Consider the following 15,338-nt stretch of genomic DNA (forward strand, 5'->3'; position numbering starts at 1 on the left):
GGATTACACTCAAAACATCCGAGTAGGTTTTGCTCTGTTGTTTGTTTAACCAGCAAATCCTAAAGAATGCAAATGCAAACCAAGTAACTCACAGTGTGCTTTATTATTCTTCACGATATTAACTAGACAGACACGGAAAGTTTAATGGCAGCATGTTCTTATAACATTTTGTAAAGACAGAGAACAACGTAACCATATTAAATGATGATAAACTGACAAACTACAATACCATACATACATCAACCAAAAGTACTGGATAAAGGCTATCTGCTTATGTACATTTACGCTGGTGATAATTAAAATTCAAATATTCAGAAGGAAAAAAAAAAAAAAAAGGAAAAAAAATTTCTATTTAAATTATAAAAAAATACACTTTTTATGTGAAATTCTTAATGCTGTGTAACTTTTTGAAACAAGATTTCACTGTGTGACGAAGCTGCATTCACTTAATATAGGAGTATGGTTTAAACCAAACAGAGATTAAAAGTAGCTTTTTTTATCTTCCTTTTATTTTTGCCTTGGTTTTAAGAGGGATAGGAATGAAAAACAAAGCTCAGGATTTGCAACGAGAAATAATTGTTTATACTCATAAATCAAAAGATTATTCATATAGTACTGAGCTGTAAACTCTTAATACAACTGAAATCATTTTGCTAGCTTGTTTAAAGACAGAGAGAGGATGAAAGGAGATAGGCTTTAACTGTGCTACTTCAGAATAGCTTTAAAGAACAGGACTTTGAGGCTTGCGGAGTGCAGGTGCACAGCTAAGCAGTGTCATGCTTCAGGGTCAAAGCAGGCAGGCCTTGGGTGTAGCTGACTCCCCTCAGCTAGGGACACTGCACACACACAAGGATTGAGGGTACTGGGTCTACGTTCTGTGAACTGCATCACCTTTGTATTTTCTTTGCACATCTGGTTTCAGGTATATTTCTTTCCCCCCCACTCCCCATCATTTCTCCTTATTAGTGCAAGCCTACCCCAGTCACATGTAGCTTTTCTAGTAATTGGATGATTTTATAGGAACTCACAAATTATTTTGTAATTGGCAATTTTAAATCATTTTAGTCACGTAGTGCACACATTAATTAAGTTATTTTCCAGCCACCATGGTGAGCTGCATCAAACGAAACTAGATTTCTCTTACCTACTGTTGTCATTCTCCACATCTTCCAGCCCCCTTTTTTATCTCTCTATTGTCTTGCTTCCCCAGCCCCACCTACTCCTTTGGTGGATCCAGTGCTTGTTCTACTGAGAACTGTTAGCTCTGATTTCAGAGTACCTAACTTACAGAGTTTCTTAATTCCTTTTCAACCTGTTCCTAAGTTACTGATCTCTTACAAACCTTAGGCAATCTTACAGATGATCTTTGGTCTTTTTTGTTTTAAGAAGCCAAATATTTTCATTATTTTCTTAATTAAGTGGAATGAAAAAGAACTAACATCAAATAAACTGAATGCAGCAAAATGAACTATTCATCTTAAACTCCTCCAGATTTCCTGCTTTGCAAAAGATTGACTTCAGAATTAACAAAGTTTTACAGTGCAGAACAATTTGAGGGAGTATGTAATGTTTTCCTTTGCCCTTCTATCATCTTTTTTTAAGGCAAAGGATGAGAGATGAACAAATTCCAAGTAGCAGCCATTTTTAACCAAGGAGATATTTCAGTGGTCTGTTTGTTTTCTACTTCTTGACCTCCTCCTTCTTTGTCCTCTGACCTTCCACACCTAACCAACTTAAGAAGTGTTCCTCTCTTTTCTTTTTTTTCATCGTTTGCTTTTACAGCTTGAGTATGTTGGGAGTGGTCAGCTGTGTGTGCATACGTAGTGACAGGGGATGGAGTTTCACTGAGCCAGTCTGGGAGCATCAAAGTCTATAAAGCATATGTGGGGGAAAAAAAATCTTATGATTTTATGTGGAAGTGTAATGAACAACAGGAAGGACAGGAATTATTGCAAAAGAAATGCAAGAGGAAAAGGAGAGGATTTTATTAAGGAAGTTCAAGCTTTTATATACATTCAATATTTCTAATATGTTTCTTAATAAATGTATTATTAACTATCATTATTCCTAATGCAGCCACAATACTGTACTATTCTGCAGTCAGGATGGGAAAGCTTCATTAGCTCTTTAATAAAATAAACTCACCAACAGTCAGCATGACTCTTCTTTTTGCCTGGTATTAATTACACTGGGAAGTCCAGTGAGTAGACACATCAGAACACAAAATCCTCAGTCTTTATTTAACTGTGTATCACGTGTATTCTTCATATTATTTCTAAAGCAGCTTTAAAAAAAAAAAACCCAAACAACTAAACCAAAGACACCAAAAAACCCCCAAACTTTTGCCATTGAAAGGTATTAAAAAATAAACCCCATTCAAATTCTAATGGTAGTATAGCAGCACTGGAATTGATAGGTACTCTCTTACTACTTTTGACAATGTAAACCTTTAACAAAATAAACACTATTGAAACAATTCGAGGTCTAATAGCTCAGGAACTTTAATGGGCATATGGGCACAACCGAAATGAAGACTAGATGGTGAAATAAAACATTAGCTTGATACCAGCTGACTCCAGTTGTGAAATTGGCTACAGACAAATTCAGCTTGGAAGCTGAAAAAAAGAAACCCACAAAAGCCCACATTCAATTCACAATATTCCTTTGCTCCCACTTAAAATCATTTTCAGAGGAACCCTACATGAGCACGCCCACTTCTGCCAGAAGCACTCTGAAAAGACTACAAGTGCCTTTTTGTTATTTTGATGGTGGGATTTTTCACCTTTCTTTCCTGAAGCATAGGTCACTTTTTTTTTTTTTTTTTGAGTTCTTAGAAATATTTCCTTTCTATGTTTCTAGAAAATGCAAAGCAATTTTCAACCTTTGGAACTTGAAGCTCGCTCCATCTTCGCTCATACAAAGTGTAGGTGCCGTAACTAGATAGCAGTAAAAAAGCTGAGATGTACAACTCTTAAACGAAACCAAAACCAAACAAAAACCCCCAAAATCCAACCAAACGACGAAACAAAACAAAAAGCAGCTTTGAAGACACAACATCCACTACAGCCTTAACATTGAACATATTACATTCCCAAGTTAATGGACATATTTTGCATATAATGCCACAAAGTTATTTGACTGAAATCATGAGGTTGGATCCACAGTTTATTCACTCTATTTTTGTTTTTTTTTTTTACCCTTAGAGCACTTCTTTAGGTATTGTAGGGTCCAGAGGTTTGCAACCTTTTCTTGTTATGTCTGGATGTCCGTTTACCCACAAATCCCAGATTTCAAAAGTTTCATAGAAAAAAAAATAGGAGTGCTTGAGCTAAACATTTGAAGCTAGACACTTCCATGCCTCAGAGCAGCCCATGGGAAACCCTTTGGACTTTTTGACATCTTTGGGACTTCTGGCCCTGTCCAAGTGCATGGAAAGCCCCACTTTAAAATGCGGTGATGCATCTGGTTTCAGATCACAGGTCTGCTTGTAGAATGTACTCAGTATATGGAGTACTCTGTGTTAATGTCACTTGAATTGCATTTTGCAATATGAGCAAATAACTTCACCCTCCCCTCCCTTTTCCTGCACCCTATATTCGCTCAAAATGACAGTACCTGCGCGATTGAGGTGTCAGACAGTCTCTGTCCAGAGAGAGGATTTGGAGTTTCTTCATCATCTTTTCTTCTGCAGACAGTCTTAGGACATTATTAACATGAAATAATTTTGAGGATGAGGGCAGGAGGATAAAGCTCACTTTCGTTTCCTGTCGTGAAAATGAACTTGCTTTTGGTGCACAGTTTGATAAACAAGGATAGTCAGAGCTAATCTGTAACTCAGCTGAGGTCTGCTTCTTGCCAAATAAAATTAAGATCTTTTTTCAACTTTCAGGGATTTAGAGACTGCATCTAATTGGTTTCAAACCCCTAGAGGAACTCAGTAAGTAAACAGGATTAGTTGCAGATATGAGCCCACTCGAGTGGGACACAGGTCAGGTCTTCAGACTCCAGCTCTGCTCTGTTGAAGCAGGCACTTAAGGTCTCCTGATGTTTCTGTGTCAGTAGCCATACAAAAAAAAGTTTTACTTCTGAGGAAATAATTGGAATGGCAATTTCCTGCAAGCCCCAAAGATTTAAATTCACACTTCTGTTAAAATAAAAAAATAATTAAATTTTAGAAAGCATTTGCTTTGACATGGATTAGGAAATGGTGATTATGATGTGATGGCACAACTGATAACTTGAAAACGCATGTTTACAAGGCATAGGCAATCATATTTCCATCTGTTCTCTTGTAGGCAGACTCAGGTGTCCTTCAAGAAGTTGCCATCTTGACTCCATGTATGTACCATGTTGAATCATATACCCCACCAGTTCTTGCCAGCAGGACAGAATAAGAACTTTGTCCATGCTGACCTTGTCTTTCAGCTCCCTCCCAGCCATCTGGAAAAATGCAAGGAAAATCAATACAATTACGCAGCCTTCAGCAGCTCAAGTAACTGCCCTGTAAGTGTAAGCAGGTAGGTCTTTGTCAGTTTATTTGCTCTTCAGAGATAAAATAATCCAGCCAGCTGCATCGATTTGAAAAAGAAAACAGCCTACAAGACTTTGGGGCTCATTAAAGTTAAGAATAACAACACGATGTGGTGACAGAATACAACTTGCAGAGTTTCTGAAAATAGCAGGTTAACATGTAAATATCTTTTAATAAATAATTTTCCTGCAGTGTAAAAATAAATGGTATTTCCTTTGGCAGTAATAGCTGATTTAATCTTTAGCTGGGAAGTTGTTTTGCCCATAAAATATCATTGTGCTACAGAAAAGAAAAAAGAAGGTTATTTTGTTATTTTGAAGGGCTTTTGTAATCCACGATAAACCGGCTGGCTCTACTTATGTCCAAGGTAAGCGCCAAGAGTGATGCAAGCTCCCACCAGAACCAGACTCAGGATGGTCTTCAGTGAGATCCAGGAGAAATCGAACAAAGGCCTCATACTGTTGCCGTACAACTCCACGAAGGCATCCTAGAAAGGAGAATAACGGAGTATCAGAATAGCAGCAGCTTCTTCAGACAGAGAGGGCGACTCCTTTGCTCTCAGTGGTCATCCAGCAATCACACCAGCACGAAACCCCCTCCACAAATCAGTCACAGAAGGTCAGGAGCTGGAAGGTGACCCTGAAAGATCCTCCAGTCCAAAGCCCCATGCCAGAGCAGGATCACCTAGAGAGGATTGCACAGGAACGCATCCAGGTGAGTCTTGAATATCTCCAGAGAGGGAGACTCCACAACCCCTCTGAGCAGCTTGTTCCAGTGTTCTGTCACTCTCATGGGGAAAAAAAATCCTCCTCATGTTTACATGAAACTTCCTATGCCTCAACTTCCACCCACTGCCTCTTGTCCTGTCATTGGGCATCACCAAGCAGCTGGCTCCATCCTCTTGGCACTCACTTTTCACATATTTGTAAGTATGAATGAGGTCACTTCTCAGTCTCCTCCTCTCCAAGCAGCAGAGCCCCAGCTCCCTTAGTCTCTCCTCATAAGGGATAATTTTCGTGGCTCTGTGCTGGACTCTCTCCAGCAGTTCTATGTCCTTCTTGAACTGAGGGGCCCAGAACTGGACAGTGTATTCCAGACGTGATCTCACCAGAGCAGAGTAGGGTAGAGGGGAAGGAGAACCTCTCTCAATATACTAACCACAGTCCTTCTAATACACCCCAGAGTGGCACTGCCTTCTTGGCCACTAGAGGACATTACCATAAACATGGTGCTTTGGGAGCTGTTGTGGGGTTTGTGCAGTGCTTAGCACAAAGTTCTCCTGACTATTTCCTTACAAATACTCCTGGAATTATTTATAGTCCTGACTTCTGCTCTAGGCACCCCCAAACTAACAGCAAATAGAGGTTCAGAATATTGATATATGACTGCCGCTGTTTTGGCTCCTGAATGTGGTATGTACAGACGAAGCAGGTAAATGGAACATTCATTCTCCACACTCTTCATTTCCACTAGACTTGGGACATCTCTAATCCTGTTTGATTTTGCTGAAGGTAAGGCAGTATTTATCTGGTTCCATTGGTGTGGCTTCAGAAGGCTACATGTGGTAGCCACAGGTATTTCTTCTATGTAAACTGAAGCTTTAGGGGTATTACATCTTTGATGCCTTTCGTCACCAAAGCAGGTGATGCCTTGGATGTGTCAGTGAACTGGCTGTATGACCCATTGGGTTAACCAGATGATCTGATAGCTCTGCATAAAAAAGAGCTGTCTGGCCATGCCATCCTGTTGTCTGACTTGCCTCCCGTCCTACAACCAAGGTGGTCAGCCAGAAGACGAGGGGAAGCACACAGGGGTGCCATTTCTCATGGCTGTCCACAAGTCACCGGGAGGCGTAAGGGGAGTTCTCTCCCTCAGCCCAGCCCAAACTACCCAAAGTTTCTCCTCAGAGCTGCAGTGATCTGTGTCTGGAGAGCAGCTTTGTAAAAGTGCCCAAGGAAAGTCTGGAGGTGCAGGTAGACACCAAATGGACAGGCTGTTAAGTAGCAAATAAAAAGGCTTTGTGACTCATAAATAACAAAGAGGTTTGATGGGGCTGCTGATCAGCACGTACAGCTGTACCTCCTAACAAACATGAAGCTTCAGACCATTCCTGAGAGACAGATAAGTCACACTGTATGGCATGAAAGCAGTAAAAATGCCCAAGCTAAATGGCTCTAAAAATCTAACACAACTGATTGCATCATTTTAGGGTGACTCCTTGTAACCAGTTGAAGTCTGCTCCCAAGCTATCGAGATAACTTGTGAAACATCTACCCAATGTGGGGGGTTCTGTCTCTCCCTGTATTATTCTAGACTTCCCACTTTTAGCAGAATTTCATTTTCTTTTTACATTACAGTGCCTTTAGCTGGTTTATAATGTTACTGTGCTAGGAGGTAACCTCCCTGGAAAACAGCGCCATGGAGAAAGACCTTGGAGTCCTGGTGGACAGCAAGCTCTGCATGGGCCAGCAATGTGCCCTTGCAGCCAAGAGAGCCAATGGTATCCTTGGGTGCGTCAAGAAAAGTGTGTCCAGCAGGTCCAGGGAGGTTCTTCTCCCTCACTACACTACCCTGGGGAGACCACACCTGGAATATTGTATCCAGTTTGGGGCTCCCCAGTTCAAGACAGAGAGGAAGCTGCTGGAAAGAGTCCATTAGAAAGCCACAAGGATGAATGGGGGACTTGAGCATCTCCCCTATGAAGACAGACTGAGACCCCTGGGGCTGTTTAGTCTGAAGAAGAGAAGACTGAGAGGAGATCTGATCCATGTGTACAAGTATCTGAGAGGTGGGTGTCAATGTGCTTTTGGTGGTGTACAGTAATAAGTGAAGGAGCAATGGCTACAAACCGGACCACAGAAGGTTTCACCTCAACATGAGGAGAAACTTTACAGTGAGAGTGACAGAGCACTGGAACAGCCTGCCCAGAGAGGTTGTGGAGTGTCCTCTGGAGACTTTCAAAACCCACCTGGATGAATTCCTGTGCAAACTTGATCTCAGGAGGTCCTTTCCTACCTCTAACATTTTGTGATACTGTGCTCTTGAGCGCCATCACAGAGCACTACAGGATGGCCTAGGGGATCAGGCCCAGCCAGCATGGGTTTAAGGAAGGGCAGGTCCTGCCTGACCAACCTGATCTCCTTTTATGATCAAGTTACCTGCCTGGTGAATGTGGGGAAGTCTGTGGATGTAGTCTACCTGGACTTCAGCAAAGCCTTTGACACTGTCTCCCACAACAAGCTCCTTGCAAAGCTGGCAGCTCGTGGCTTGGACAGATTCACTCTGATATAGGTCAAGAACTGGCTTGAGGGGTGGGCCCAGAGAGTGGTGGTGAATGGTGCCACATCCAATCAGCAGCTATCACTAGTGGTGTTCAAAAAAAGGCTGTATGAGGCACTTAGTGCCACGGTCTAGTAGATTGGATAGGGCTGGGTGATAGGTTGGACTGGATGATCTTGGAGATCTGGAATGTATCCAGAGAAGGACAATGAAGCTGGTGAGAAGCCTGGAACACAGCCCTATGAGGAGAGGCTGAGGGAGCTGGGGTTGTTTAGCCTGGAGAGGAGGAGGCTTAGGGCTGACCTCATTGATGTCTACAACTACTTGAAGGGAGGCTGTAGCCAGGTAGAGGTTGGTCTCTTCTCCCAGGCACCCAACAACAGAACAAGGGGACACAGTCTCAAGTTGTGCTGGGGGAGGTCCAGGCTGGATGTTAGGAGGAAGTTCTCACAGAGAGAGTGATTGGCATTGGAATGGGCACCCAGGGAGGTGGTGGAGTTGCCATCCCTGGAGGTGTTCAAGCAAAGACTGGATGAGGCACTTAGTGCCAAGGTCTAGTTGATTGGCTAGGGCTGGGTGCTAGGTTGGACTGGATGATCTTGGAGGTCTCTTCCAACCTGGTTGATTCTATGATTCTACAATTCCTTCTACAAATGCACATATGTTATGGTTTACAGAAGGAATGAAGGAGAGAAGGGTCTCTATTATTACGCTAAGTCTTCCAGGCAGGTTAATTTTCTTTGAAAGACGTAGTTAAATGAGCTTCCATCCTTAGCCATCTCCAGCTCCCCTCAGAAGAGCATTCGTGGGTTGACCACAGGAGGGCGTGTGAGGTTTTTAAATGTTTTGCCATTCGGACTGCTGTTCACCAGACGCCGAGGTTCAAAGAAATAAATGATAGGGATTTCATTCCAAAATGTGCTATCACGTTAATCATCTTGGGGCATACTGTGGGTAAGAATGGGTGCCAGTAGGTATGGGTCTGTAAGAGAATAACTATAGACTCTGGCCAGCAGATCTGACCTGAAAATATATCTGTGCCTCCGGCTATTTCTCAGTGCTTGTTCCTCCAGGCTATCATTTTCAGACTTGGATTTCCAAGCTTAATCTTTTGGGGGTAGAGTTTTAGTGCAAATTCTTCATTCTGGAAAAGATTTGGCAACTTTTGCTTAGCTGATTGGTTTGTGAAATAGACATTTGCAAACTCTGGCCTTAATTTTCTGCCGTGCTGTTGCAGAGATGAAAAAGCAGAGTCAGTTTGCTGTGTAGCTCTTTGTAAAGCTGCTTTTATTTCTCCTTAAGGCTATGAAGTAACTTAATATCCTAAAATATTACAAACTGGGCTAAATCCTGTTGTCACCAGTGCAGACTCAGTGACTTCCACGGGAGCTCTGTCTGCACAGGGAGTTGGAGACCAGGCCTTTTTAAAATACAAGGGTGAAGTTCAACAATTGGTAGTATTATTAGAGATAGAAAAGAGAGGAAATTAAAACCAAACAAACAACAAAACCCCAAACCCATGAAACTGCAAGGCATGTGAAAAGGTTTTAACATTAAGGTTTTCATGGTTTCTTTCCATGGGGAAGGTCTCAGTTCTGTCTGTTCACAGCAGCTGATGAACATCAAAAAACTGCATGAACATCAAAAAACAGTGTGTTTTTTGCCTCACTTCTGTCCCCACTTAGACACAGTATCCCAGCTTTGTCTGGGAGAACATTTCTAATAATTCAGTAGAGCTTCTGGTATTGGGCATGAAGATGAATGAAAAGTTACAGTAAAGCCTGGAGACAAGGCAAAAGCACAGCTTAACCTATGGCTCCAAAGAGGAATGCTACCAAAAAATGCAGAGCAGGCAGTAGAATATTAAGACAATAACATGAATCCAACTTAATGGTGTCCACACTATGTATTACAAGTAGCTCTTTATGATTGTTCCCCCTCCCCTTCTCAAACATCCTGATTAGGCCTATTTCCGAAGCTTGTTTGAACAGCCTGTCACTATTTGTTTAAGTTTCAAACCTGTTTTAAATAAACACGTCCATTTTATGCCCTAAAACAAGGAGGAGGGGGGAGGGAACTGTGCCCTGTTGCTGAAAACTATTTCAGCAGAGAACCTGAAACAGAATCTCAACTGTTTCATAAGGTTTGTCTCCCTCTCTAAACCCATGTGTTTGTCACTAGATTTTTGGTTCAGTTGAAATGGTTCAGTTTAAAATAAGACAGTCTGGAGGAAAAATAAGATTAGGAAAACTGCTTGAAACACTTGATGTCCTCTGAGAAGCACTCTTTGAAATGCAAGCAAGGGACCCCTTGGCAAACAGCCTGGGCCAATTTCTCTCTTGGTCAACCTTTCTGGAAGCCTTACCCAATTGGAAAGGAAATGTTTGCAGGCCTTGATGTGAAAAATTGGATGGGAAGTTGAATCTTGGATGTGAAATTACACTAGGATAGTTAGAAATCATATGGCAAAGATCTCTTCCTTCAGCTCTGTAAGGTCTTTAAAAAGTAATTTCTTAAGAAGCTTTTATTAAATCAGATCAGTTCCCTGCTGATTGCCCATGCAGTTTCATGTTGACTCTTTCTGTGAAGCTTGAAAGGTGGCAGTGGAGAAGGGAAAGATGCTCTGCCTTAACAACTAGCACCAAAGCATTGGAGATGCCTGCCTCAACTTACTTGGGCTTGACTGGCAGAGGCCAGGAAGATTGCCCTGAGGGCACTCCCTGCTCCTCTCTGGCCTGCTAAACTAAATGCAGGGAGGACACAGGGTGGTACTGGCTGGAGTTCCTGGCTGGAATTTGAAAGAAGCCCAGGGCAAAAATGAGTTTGGCACCTTCAGAGGATTAAGAGGTGAAATAGTGCACTACGCCAGGGCAGTCTTAAAGCATCCAGAGCACCCTGCCCTGATCTTCCACTGGCCCAAATTCAGCAGCTCTGGTCCAAGAAACAAACGGCATCTTTAATTACACAGAGCTGACTTTGTTTAGTCTCAGTCCTCTTGCAGCTCAGCCTTCGCTCCTGAGAGGCAAGACATAGCTCCTTGACTGCAGAGAAGTACCCACAGGGAAGCATTATGGATCTGATGGCTCCTTGCTGAAAATACGGAGGGAGGAGGGCCTGGCATTTCTGACTGAGAGGGCAGTGGGGAGAGCAAACATGAGGAAGTAAAGGCTTCCTTTTTCTACCTGAATCAAACAGCTGGTGAGGAAGTGACTTTATTTCCCTCGTTATCACTGGATTGGCAGGATATCCTCTTGAGCCACGCTGCATTGAATGAAGAGCTAGGGAGACTTCCATTTTACTGAACGGGAATTACCTTCTGGCTACTTTATGCTGCCCTCCCTCTGACTGCGAAGCAAACAAACAAACAAGCACACACATGCTAGCTTTGAAGACGCTTGCACAGGTCTGGATGAGGCAGCACTTCCACATAATGTGGAATGAGAGGGAATGGCATAAGCTCTGATGCCAGTACTTAGCAGCTGAATGACTTCCCTCGCCCCTGACTCCACACAAACAATCACAGAATTACAGAACTTCAGAGGTTGGAAGGGACCTCCAGAGATCATTGAGTCCAACCCCCTTGCCAAGGCAGGGTCCCCTAGGGTAGTTTGCACAGGAATTCATCCAGGCAGCTTTTGAAAGTCTCCAGAGGAGACTCCACAACCTCTCTGGGCAGCCTGTTCCAGTGCTCTGTCACTCTCACTGTAAAGAAGCTTCTCCTCATGTTGAGGTGAAACCTTCTATGTTCCAGTTTGTAGCCATTGCTGCTTCGCTTATTACTGTACACCACATTGACACCCACCCCTCAGATACTTGTACACATTGATCAGATCTCCTCTCAGTGTTCTCCAGACTAAACAGCCCCAGGTTTCTCAGTCTCTCTCCATAGAGTAGATGCTCATGTCCCCCATTCAACCTTGTGGCTTTCTGATGGACTCTTTCCAGCAGGTTCCTCTCTGTCTTGACTTGGGGAGCCCCAAACTGGACACAGGATTCCAGGTGTGGTCTCCCCAGGGCAGAGTAGTGGGGGAAAAGAATCTCCCTAGACCTGTTGGACCCACTTTTCCTGATGCACCCCAGGATGCCATTGGTTCTGGGGTACAAGGGCACATTGCTGGCCCACGCAGAACTTGCTGTCCATCAGGACTCCAACAATGTAAACATGTAAATAATTTGTTCTCAAATGGTAACTTATTTCAGAAAGACTTTGGGGAGGGAGAGAACAGACAGAGCTGATTAAACTGTCCCATGCCTTCTATGCAGTGAAACCTCATTAAAATGTCATCTTGAAGCTAACAAGAAAAGTTCTTGGAACACAAAAATTAGACAAATCTGCAGTTGTTGTTTTCCCAGAGAGTTTATGGGGTTTTTACGTGGGGCTGAGTTGTGAACACATGCAAATAGGGACAGCTCAGATCCCAACTGCACTGTGCCAAGGGATGCCATTTTGTGAGGGCAGTATCTTTAAAGTGACTGGCATCTTTCATGTCTGGGGGTGCCAGGGTGCTGGCAGTCCAGCAAGATGCACGTTATTGAATTACAATGGGAAGGAAAGGAAAGTGTCAGTGCGGACCACGGGCGCAGGACTTGCCCAGGCAGTCACTTCAAAGCTCCATCCAGATTTTTCTTTTCTCTCCTCACTTTTCCCTGTAGTAGAAATGGATCTATTTTGAATTCTTTGTTTCTGCAGTATCCTTAGGTCTGCATCTGGGGCTGTTTAGTCTGGAGAGGAGAAGACTGAGAGGAGATCTTGTCCATGAGTACAAATATCTGAGGGGTGGCTGTCAAGTGGATGGGACCAATCTCTTTTCGGTGGTCAGCAGCAATAAGACAAGGAGCAACAGCTACAAACTGGAACACAGAAGTGTTTCTCTTCAACATGAGGAGAAACTTCCTTACAGTGAGGGTGACAGAGCACTGGCACTGGCTGCCCAAAGAGGTTGTGGAGTCTCTTTACTCTATCCTACCCTAGGGGATCCTGTCTTGGCAGGGGGGTTGGCCTCGATAATCTCTGGAAGCCCCTTCCAACCTCTAAGGTTCTGTGATTCTGTCATCTGATGTGTAGATTGCTGGCTGTACACACTTTTGTTTCTTCAGTGATATCTGAGGTTTCTGATTGGAGAAAACTTGTTCTTAGCACAGTGGTCTTGCCAAAGTTCTTTGTTCTTTGTCTTTGCTATCTCTTTGTGTAATGTAAGCCTGTGATTCTAAGGGATTATCTTGCAGATTCTAGTCTTGAAGTGAATGTGAACAGAAATCAGTGGAAATAGTATTTGTATGAGACTGACTAAATATGGCAGTCAGGCAGAGACATCTAAGAAGCAAGAATTCATTGTGGTTAGGTTTGTTCATGAAAACTGATGCATATGCCTAGAAATATATAAATGTGGGTGGTTCTAGTGATGAGGATGATTATTCCTTCTGTCCATCCTCCCAGAGTATAACTCCTCTGGACCTCTGTGAGAGGAAGGACAAGCCCTGGCTTTGGGAAATGGTCAAGGCACCTTTCTAAACACAGGATTTGTAAGGTGCTGGCAATTCAGCCTGCATGGAAACCCATGCCGTGTTCAGTCTAGGCTGCATTCTTGTTAAACCAAGTCAGCACGAGAAAAGTTGCAGTAATTTGGTCTTGGCGTCTGTACTTAATTCAGTTATATGTGGCTCTGCAGTATGCAAAAGACCAGACCTAGTGGAGGCTGCCGCCTGGCTTTCTTATTCCTGGAAAGGCCCACACTAAAATGAGGTATTTCTGGCATCAGCAGAACAGCCATAATGTCACTATAGCTGCTAACTGTTAATATTTTGAGGGAGCGATATTTGAACTATTAGACGATGGAATAAACTCCCAGGGGAGGTGATGGATTTTCCCTACATCAGACAGTTTCAAGGCCCAGCTTGACTAGGGTGCTGGGCCATCTCATTTAAACTCTATTCTTACCCAACTGTCTAGGTTGGACTAGATGATCCTTGAGGTCTCTTCCAACCTGGTGTTCCATAGAATCATAGAATCAACCAGGTTGGAAGAGACCTCCAAGATCATCCAGTCCAACCTATCCCCCAGCCCTATCCAGTCAACTAGACCATGGCACTAAGTGCCTCATCCAGTCTTTTCTTGAACACCTCTACGAATGTTAGTGTTCATGAAAGAAAGAAGGCAAGAAGGGCTCCTATACAAAATCCTCCACATTCTAACCGCATCATCAAAGCTGCTCTGCTGAATCTTCCACTGTTCTATTTCCATAACCTTCATGGGTTGATAATCCATTCAACTAATTTGCTGGTTTTTTGCATCAATACTGTGGTAGTTTAAGGCTTACTGGAATACAAGGGAAAATTGGTACTTCCTTGAAAGTTCAGTGCAGAATCTAACTAAATTAGATCACTGGATGTAGAAGAATAACAATGTCAGAGTGTCTACCAGTCATTGGTTTGCTAAGAGGAATGAATTGCTGTCTACAACTACCTGAAGGGAGGCTGTAGCCAGGTGGGGGTTGGTCTCTTCTCCCAGGCAACCAGCAACAGAATGAAGGGACACAGTCTCAAGTTGTGCCAGGGGAGGTATAGGCTGGATATCAGGAGGAAGTTCTTGACAGAGAGAGTGATTTGCCATTGGAATGGGATGCCCAGGGAGGTGGTGGAGTCACCATCCCTGGAGATGTTGAAGAAAAGCCTGGATGAGGCACTTAATGCCATGGTGTAGCTGATTGGGCAGGGCTGGGTGCTAGGTTGGACTGGATGATCTTGGAGGTCTCTTCCAACCTAGCTGACTCCAAGATTCTATGAATTGTTTATACGTTGGCTTTTTATCCCTCTTACAAACCAATTACTGACATAGACTCTTATCATTGTTATTCTTTCACAACCAATGATCCAATTTACTTAGATTCTGCACTGAACTTTCAGGAAAGTACCAATTTCTCATACTAGAACATTCCAGTACGCCTTAAAGTACTACAAATACTGAGCATTCTTAGTTTTCTGAGGGTTCTTGTCTTAGGTTAAGTGCTACAAATGGTACTTGTATTAACTTGTACCTAGAAAACTAACGTGGCCCTGCACACATCTTCCACAGATCTCAGTTGCACTCGGTCTTAGGTCACCTCCTTTTCCATCTACTCAGATTTATCAAACTTGTTCTAGAGAGTTTGCATTCACATACAACAGTATATTTGGCAAACACCCATATGTGGATTTTTGGATGACTTTGGAGGAGAGAAAAGGTGTCACAGAGTTGCTAGGGGGATATACCTCGTCCTGTAACTTCACTCTTACACATGCATCTTCTGGAAAGAGCCTAGAATGCATTAAGATCCCTATCAAATATTTAGGATGACTTTAAAATGAAAGCATCACAGAGTCATAGAAACATTCAGGTTGGAAAAGACCTTCAGGATCACCAGGGCCAACTGATAACCCTTCTCTACAAGGTGCAGCCTAAACCATGTCCCTAAGCACCACATCCAAATGACTTTTAAACACATCCAGGGTTGGGGACCTCCCAGAGCAGCACATTCCAATGCCTGACCAC

General features: G+C 43.0%; 1 protein-coding gene across 4 annotated transcripts in view; it reads right to left on the reverse strand.

Annotated features, from left to right (window-relative positions):
* The window catches only part of BCL2 (BCL2 apoptosis regulator), a 127,186-nt gene that overhangs the window by 2,337 nt on the left and 109,511 nt on the right, over positions 1-15,338 (reverse strand). Inside the window, exon 2 of one of the 4 annotated variants that reach the window (XR_010306174.1) lies at positions 3,616-5,018. The exons of 2 other annotated variants lie outside the window; for them this stretch is intronic. Coding sequence is in view for 1 of the 2 variants with exons in the window: in XM_064160855.1 (XP_064016925.1) it covers positions 4,884-5,018 (135 nt within the window). In the remaining variant the exon portion in view is untranslated. Of the gene's footprint in view, positions 1-84; positions 5,019-15,338 lie in introns of those variants that run through there. One more of the 4 variants, XM_064160855.1, reaches the window with a different exon arrangement.

Source organism: Pogoniulus pusillus, chromosome 21, assembly GCF_015220805.1.
Source record: "Pogoniulus pusillus isolate bPogPus1 chromosome 21, bPogPus1.pri, whole genome shotgun sequence".
Lineage (NCBI taxonomy): Eukaryota > Metazoa > Chordata > Aves > Piciformes > Lybiidae > Pogoniulus > Pogoniulus pusillus.